Source organism: Cornus florida, unplaced genomic scaffold (genome assembly GCF_030987335.1).
Source record: "Cornus florida cultivar Cherokee Brave unplaced genomic scaffold, ASM3098733v1 CherokeeBrave_3.0.0_Hap2_Chr03, whole genome shotgun sequence".
NCBI lineage: Eukaryota > Viridiplantae > Streptophyta > Magnoliopsida > Cornales > Cornaceae > Cornus > Cornus florida.
Genome location: NW_026775573.1, coordinates 947,483 through 955,572, shown reverse-complemented (window position 1 = coordinate 955,572; position 8,090 = coordinate 947,483). Strand labels below are relative to the sequence as shown.

General features: G+C 36.7%; 1 protein-coding gene across 1 annotated transcript; it reads left to right on the top strand.

Annotated features, from left to right (window-relative positions):
* The first annotated feature begins 1,307 nt into the window (after positions 1-1,307).
* LOC132300916 (uncharacterized) lies at positions 1,308-2,444 on the top strand. Its single transcript, XM_059798223.1, has 2 exons — positions 1,308-1,785; positions 1,834-2,444. Exons 1-2 carry the CDS (start codon positions 1,308-1,310, stop codon positions 2,442-2,444), a joined length of 1,089 nt encoding a protein of 362 aa, XP_059654206.1.
* Positions 2,445-8,090: the final 5,646 nt, after the last annotated feature.

The following is an 8,090-nucleotide window of genomic DNA, read 5'->3' as shown; positions in this document are numbered from 1 at the left end:
ATGGACTACAACAAATGATGACCACCGTGTATTCATGAACAGTAAAATGTTGCGCCGCTGGCTCCTCCAATTTCTCGAATTTTTAAATAAATGAAATGACAAAGCATAGTGAAGCTTATAAAAAATGGAAGAATATTTGGAGTCTAACTAAGTATACTCTTGAAGGATAATTATGTCATTTTATTACTAAAAGCAAGTTTAACATGAACGTTAAAAAATCTGAAAATTTGTTCACACTGTTGATGAACGTAATAGCTTAATGGAAATGGAGATTGTGAAGTAGAAACATAAGCTCTGATATGCTATATTAGTGGAACTATAATTACAATTACTACGTAATTCTTTTTCTTACAATGCACCGGGAGAAGAAATACCACTGTACCACATATCTTAATGAAACTAATATTAGAAGAGCATGATAGCGTGAACTAAAATAAAATATATATAAAATAATTCGGGACTACTTACTTTACACATGGTTGCCAATGGAGATATATTGGTTGAAACTCTGAATTTACTTTAAGAGAAAAATAAAAAATAAATAAATAAAATTTTAAAGAACAATTATGAACATTGGTAATAGGGTACACGTAATAAAAGAATTTGACCATTGCACTATTTTCATCATGTTATATATATATATATATATATATATATATATATATATATATATATAATGGAAGTGGGGCCCACAACATATGTATGTCATCCATGACATAACCATATTTAGCATACATGGGAAGATTTCATTTGTGGCTTCTTTGGGAAGCCAAGTGCAACACCTATATATATGGCATAAATATGTACTGCGTGGGTGTGTTTGTGAATAAAAAAAGGCATTCTGCAATCTCTCTCTATCTCTCTTCGTCATTCTCTCTCTCTCTATATATATCTGAGATTTGAAGAAGAAGCTTTCTCTCCCTCTTTCTATCCCAACTATATATCTATTTTGTGATATTAGTTTTGATAGATTATTAGGTTGGTTTGCTTTATCGGATAAAATAATATTTCTGACTCCAAAGGGTAAGGAAATGTTAATTATGGATTATTATTCATAAAATAAATTTGTTCACTTAAATGATATATGTGCTTACACTATGGTCGGTTCTACCACCTTTATTATTTAATGATTTATGGGCCGGTTTTACCGCTTTTATTGTTTACTAATTTATTTACTATGGCTGGATTTACCACATTTATTATTTAAATAATTTATATTATGTTATTATCTCATTTAATGTCATTTTATTTTATATACTATGCTAAATTATATTTTTATATTGTTGTCACATCTAGTTATTCTGAAAATGTCAAATTTGACAAAGCTGGAATTTGTGGCCCTGGATATTTCTGGCAAAAATTATTTATCATGGATTCTGGATGCTCAGATCCATTTGGATGCCATGAGCCTTGGAGACACAATTAAAGAAAAGAATGATGCATCATTGCAAGATAAAGCAAAGGCCATGATTTTTCTCCGGCGCCATATTAGTGAGGAACTGAAAAATGAATACCTCGCTGAAAGAGATCCACTTTGTTTGTGGAACAATTTGAAAGACAGATATGATCATCAAAAAACAGTTATCCTCCCAAAGGTCAGGGCTGATTGGCTGCAACTGAGGTTGCAAGATTTCAAAACTGTTGCTGAATATAACTCTGCCCTATTCAAAATCAGCTCTACATTGAAATTATGTGGTGATACTGTTACTGATGAACTTCTGCTAGAAAAAACATTCACCGCATTTCACGCCTCGAATGTACTCTTGCAACAACAATATCGAGAGCGTAGATTTAAAAAATATTCAGAGCTGATATCATGTTTGCTTGTGGCAGAACAAAATAATGAACTTTTATTGAGAAACCACCAATCCCGTCCTACTGGATCGACACCGATCCCAGAAACATATGTTGCCTCATCCCGTGGTCGTGGACGCGAATGTGGACGTGGTCGAGGTGGTAGAAATGAATATGGTCGTGGCAAAATTAACTACCACAATAATGAATATGGTCGTGGTAGAAATCATTCTTATTATCGTGAAGGATATCAATCCTCACATTTTCGCAATCAGATATCCACACCATATCCTCAAAGGAAAGATCATAATGAAATGAGACAAGTAAAAGGGAAGGATGTGGCTCAATCTTCCAAGGCTCATGATAATACTTGCTATCGATGTGGCATGACAGGGCATTGGCAAAGTATTTGTCGTACACTGAAGCATCTGGCTAATCTGTATCAAGCCTCAATAAAAGAAAAGGGAAAACAAAAGGAAATGAATTTCCTTGATCATGATGAGCCAATTGACACCACAAATCTGGAAATGAATTTCATTAATCATGATGAGCCAATTAACATCACCAATCTGGATGTATCAAATTTTTTTGATGATCGTGATGAAAGGATAGACTTCCTGATTGGTGATGGAAATGTCCACACCAGTTAATCTTATGTTTCTTTTATGTACTGTCTACTACGTTTTTTGTTGTCCTTGTATTAAAGTTTTTATTTTCTAGTTTGTATTAAAGGTTTTTGTTATAAAAGTTTTTTTTCTGATAAAGAAATTTGCAAGAATAGGAATGGATCTGACTAGTTCCAAAATAAATGGTGAAGACATATGTTTTGCAGATAGTGGAACAACGCATACAATCCTTCGAGATCAAAAATATTTTTCCCACTTAACTCTGACAGACGCTAGTGTCAGTACCATATTAGGTCCCACCGACTTGATTGAAGGCTCCGGACGAGCTAACATCATTTTACCGCATGGAACTAGATTACAAATCAATGATGCATTATATTCTACAAGATCTCGGAGAAATCTGCTGAGTTTTAAAGACTTGCGTCGTAATGGGTATCATATTGAGACTGCAAATGAAAGAAATGTCGAATATCTCTACATTACTTCCATTACCTCAGGCAAGAAACTGATATTAGAAAAACTCCCTGTTTTCTCTTCTGGGTTATACTATACAACCATTAGAACAATTGAGTCAAATGTTGTGATCCATAAAAAATTTTGTGACCCAAAACTTTTTATACTTTGGCATGATCGACTTGGTCACCCAGGGAGTACAATGATGCGTCGAATTATTGAAAATTCACATGGTCACCTACTAAAGGATCAAAAAATCATCTTACCAAATAATCATCTTTGCACCGCCTGCTCACAAGGTAAGTTGATTATCAGACCATCCCCTTCAAAAGTCATTGTTGAGTCTCCTCCATTTTTACAACGAATTCATGGGGATATATGTGGGCCAATCCATCCACCATCTGGACCATTTCGTTATTTTATGGTTTTAATTGATGCATCAACACGATGGTCACATGTTTGTCTACTTTGTACTCGTAATATTGCATTTGCTAAACTTCTTGCTCAAATCATCAAATTACGGGCACACTTTCATGATTACCCAATTAAGACAATCCGTCTTGATAATGCCGCTGAATTTTCTTCTCAAGCTTTTGATGATTATTGCATGTCAGTTGGAATTTATGTTGAACATCCTGTTGCACACACTCATACTCAAAATGGTATGGCTGAATCTTTTATTAAAAGACTTCAGCTAATTGGTCGTCCTTTGCTTATGCGAACAAAATTACCTGTTTCTGCCTGGGGTCATGCCATATTGCATGCTGCATCATTAGTTCGTATACGACCAACTGCTTATCATAAGTACTCACCATTACAACTTGTTTTTGGTCAACAACCAAATATCTCCCACATACGAGTTTTTGGTTGTGCTGTATATGTTCCAATTGCACCACCCCAACGCACTAAAATGGGTCCTCAACGTAGACTTGGAATTTATGTTGGTTTTGATTCTCCATCTATTATTAGATATCTTGAACCCTTGACAAGTGATGTCTTCAAAGCACGATTTGCTGACTGTCATTTTGATGAGACTGTTTTCCCACCATTAGGGGGAGAAAAGGTACAGCAGCCACGTGATCTTACTTGGAATACCCTGAAATTGTCTCATTTTGATCCTCGTACAAACCAATGTGAACGAGAAGTTCAGAGGATCATTCACTTGCAAAATGTTGCAAATCAATTACCTGATGCATTTACTGATACAAAGAAAGTGATAAAATCACATATACCAGCTGCAAATGTGCCAGCACGAATTGCTGTCCCTGAGGGACCTTCTGTCAGTAATGCAACAAATGCATCTAAAACACGCCTAAAGCGTGGTAGACCAGTTGGTGCAAAAGATATTGTTTCTTGTAAGAGGAATTCACAAAGAAAAGTTGGCATTCCTGAAGAGGCCACAAAAAGAGCAACAGATATTATTGATCAATCTGAAATAATAGCCTTTGATAAGACAGATGCTCTAGATGAGTCTCAGGTACCTAAAAATGATGAAATAATAAATATTGATGAGGCAAAAGCAACAGATGATGATGTGGCCCTTGATGAGGCACATGCTCTTGATGAGGCAAAGGTACCTGAAAATGATGAGATCTCATTAAATTATAAAACGAGATGGAATAGAAATGAAATTGTTGTCGACAACATATTCTCATATCTTGTTGCTCTTGATATTGAAAATGAGGATCCGGAACCTCAAAACGTCGAAGAATGTAAAGAAGCGATACAAGCAGAGCTAAATTCATTAGCTAAACGTGAAGTATTTGGACCAGCAGTCCAAACACCCGAGGGTGTTAATCCTGTTGGGTACAAATGGGTGTTTGTACGAAAGCGTAATGAGAAAAATGAAATTGTGAGATATAAAGCCCGACTTGTAGCTCAAGGTTTCTCACAAAGACCTGGTATTGATTATGAGGAAACATATTCCCCTGTGATTGATGCAACTACTTTTAGATTCATAATACATTTAGCAGTCACAGAAAGATTGCATATGCATTTAATGGACGTGGTTACAGCATATTTATATGGATCACTAGATAGTGATATTTATATGAAAATCCCAGAAGGATTTACAATGCCTGAAACAAAACCACGTAATATGCACTTAATAAAATTACAACGATCCTTATATGGATTGAAGCAATCTGAACGAATGTGGTATAATCGCCTCAGCGATTACTTACTCAAAGAAGGGTATGTGAACAGTCATATTTGTCCATGCATTTTTATTAACAAATCAGAATCTGGTTTTGTTATTGTTGTAGTATATGTTAATGATCTGAACCTTGTGGGAACATTGGACGAGATCGAAAAGACAGCCACATATTTAAAGAAAGAATTTGAAATGAAAGATCTCGGAAAGACAAAATTCTGCCTTGGGCTGCAGGTTGAACATCTTTCGAACGGTATTCTCATCCATCAATCAACATATACAGAAAAGATTCTGAAACGTTTTCATATGGATAAAGCATATCCATTGAGCTCCCCAATGGTTGTCCGATCACTGGACATCAAGAAAGATCATTTTCATCCTCATGAAGATGATGAAGAACTCCTTGGCCCTGAAGTGCCCTATCTCAGTGCGATTGGTGCTCTTTTGTATCTTACAAATTACACAAGACCTGATATAATTTTTCTAGTCAATTTATTAGCACGGTACAGTTCTGCACCAACTCGCAGACACTGGAATGGAATCAAACACATATTGCGATATCTTCGTGGCACAACTGATATGGGCTTGTTTTATTCGAAGGCACCAAAGTCTCCATTAGTTGGATATGCAGATGCCGGCTATCTTTCTGACTCACATAAAGCTTATTCACAAACAGGGTATGTGTTTACCTGTGGCGGCACTGTTATATCATGGCGATCGATGAAATAAACAATGATTGCCACTTCTTCAAATCATTCTGAGATACTCGCAATTCATGAGGCAAGCAAGGAATGCATTTGGTTGAGATCAATGATCCAGCATATTCGAACAACATGTGGTCTCTCATCAATAAAAGAAAGTCCAACAATATTATATGAAGATAATGCGGCATGCATTGCACAGATGAAAGAAGGGTATATTAAAAGTGACAGGACCAAGCACATCTCACCAAAATTCTTTTATGCACATGAACTGCAGAAAAAAGGGTGATATTGATATTCAGAAGATACGTTCATGTGAAAATCTAGCAGATTTATTCACTAAAACGCTTCCAACTACAACATTCAAGAAGTTGGTGCACAACATTGGAATGCGTCAACTAAAGGATCTTCAGGGTTGATCTAATGAGGGGGAGCAATTCATCAAAGAGGTATTGGCATGCTGTACTCTTTTTCCTTCGTCCAGGTTTTGTCCCACTGGGTTTTCCTGGCAAGGTTTTAATGAGGCAGTTTTAAATCTATGCAATACCATGTTCAAATACATAAGAATACTGTACTCTTTTTCCTTCGCTAGGGTTTTGTCCCACTGGGTTTTCCTTAGTAAGGTTTTAACGAGGCATATTCTTAGTGTAGTATTGTGGACCCCAAGGGGGAGTGTTATGTATATATATATATATATATAATGGAAGTGGGGCCCACAATATATGTATGTCATCCATGACATAACCATATTTAGCTTACATGGGAAGATTTCATTTGTGGCTTCTTTGGGAAGCCAAGTGCAACACCTATATATATGGCATACATATGTACTGCGTGGGTGTGTTTGTGAATAAAAAAAGGCATTCTGCAATCTCTCTCTATCTCTCTTCGTCATTCTCTCTCTCTCTCATTCTCTATATATATATATATATATATATATATATATACTCTCTCACACATATTTATTATACATCACAATTTTATTCAAATGATGTTGTTGTTGAAGATTGGGCTTCATAAATTTCTTTCTTTCACACCAAAAATTCACATTGCAGCAAAAATCAGTAAGTAAACAAATTCGAATTTGAAAATCTTATCTTGTGTTACATGGTTTTAAACTTAGATGTGGTAAATAAAATGCAGTTAGATTAAGCGCACCACATTACATAGAACATTTAGGACTTCTAATTGGTAAGTCCGATTTTTATTTGTGACAATAAAATTCTGAATGAAAATCACCTTCGGTGAAAATCAGAATGTATAAAAAAAAAAAAAAGACATGAAAGAAGTGGAATAAAATTCTTCCACCTATATACACTATTAAAAAGGGCCCAAATAAGGCGCGTGTGCAGCCAGTGTGGGCGCGTGAGGACAGCTGCCAAAGCAAGGTGGCGCGTAGAGGTGCGTGCAGTTTTCAGTTATCCTAACTAACTACTGCACTCTGCAGTGCGCACTTAACATCGAGGTCAAAGAGGTAAAAGAGCACTTGCCTAGCTGGCATTGGCGCCACAGATACACTCTCTGCTTATATTCATATATAGACGTGTCTTTGTTTTCTATACATATATATACATATAGCTTCTGCTTACAATCAAGCTTTGATGGATTCCAATGTGGGCGCGTGAGGACAGCTGCCATAGCAAAGTGGCGCGTAGAGGTGCGTGCAGTTTTCAGTTATCCTAACTGACTACTGCACTCTGCAGTGCGCACTTAACATCGAGGTCAAAGAGAAATTGCCTAGCTGGCATTGGCGCCACTGATACGCTCTCTGCTTATATTCATATATAGACGCGTTTCTATTTCTATACATATATATACATATAGCTTCTGCTTACAATCAAGCTTTGATGGATTCCAGTGTGCCATAGCAAGGTGGCGCGTAGAGGTGCGTGCAGTTTTCAGTTATCCTAACTGACTACTGCACTCTGCAGTGCGCACTTAACATCGAGGTCAAAGAGGTTAAAGAGCACTTGCCTAGCTGGCATTGGCGCCACTGATACGCTCTCTGCTTATATTCATATATAGACGCGTCTCTGTTTCTATACATATATATACATCTAGTTTTTGCTTACAATCAAGCTTTGATGGATTCCAGTGTGGGCGCGTGAGGACAGCTGCCAGAGCAAGGTGGCGCGTAGAGGTGCGTGCAGTTTTCAGTTATCCTAACTGACTACTGCACTCTGCAGTGCGCACTTAACATCGAGGTCAAAGAGGTTAAAGAGCACTTGCCTAGCTGGCATTGGCGCCACTGATACGCTCTCTGCTTATATTCATATATAGACGCGTCTCTGTTTCTATACATATATATACATCTAGTTTTTGCTTACAATCAAGCTTTGATGGATTCCAGTGTGGGCGCGTGAG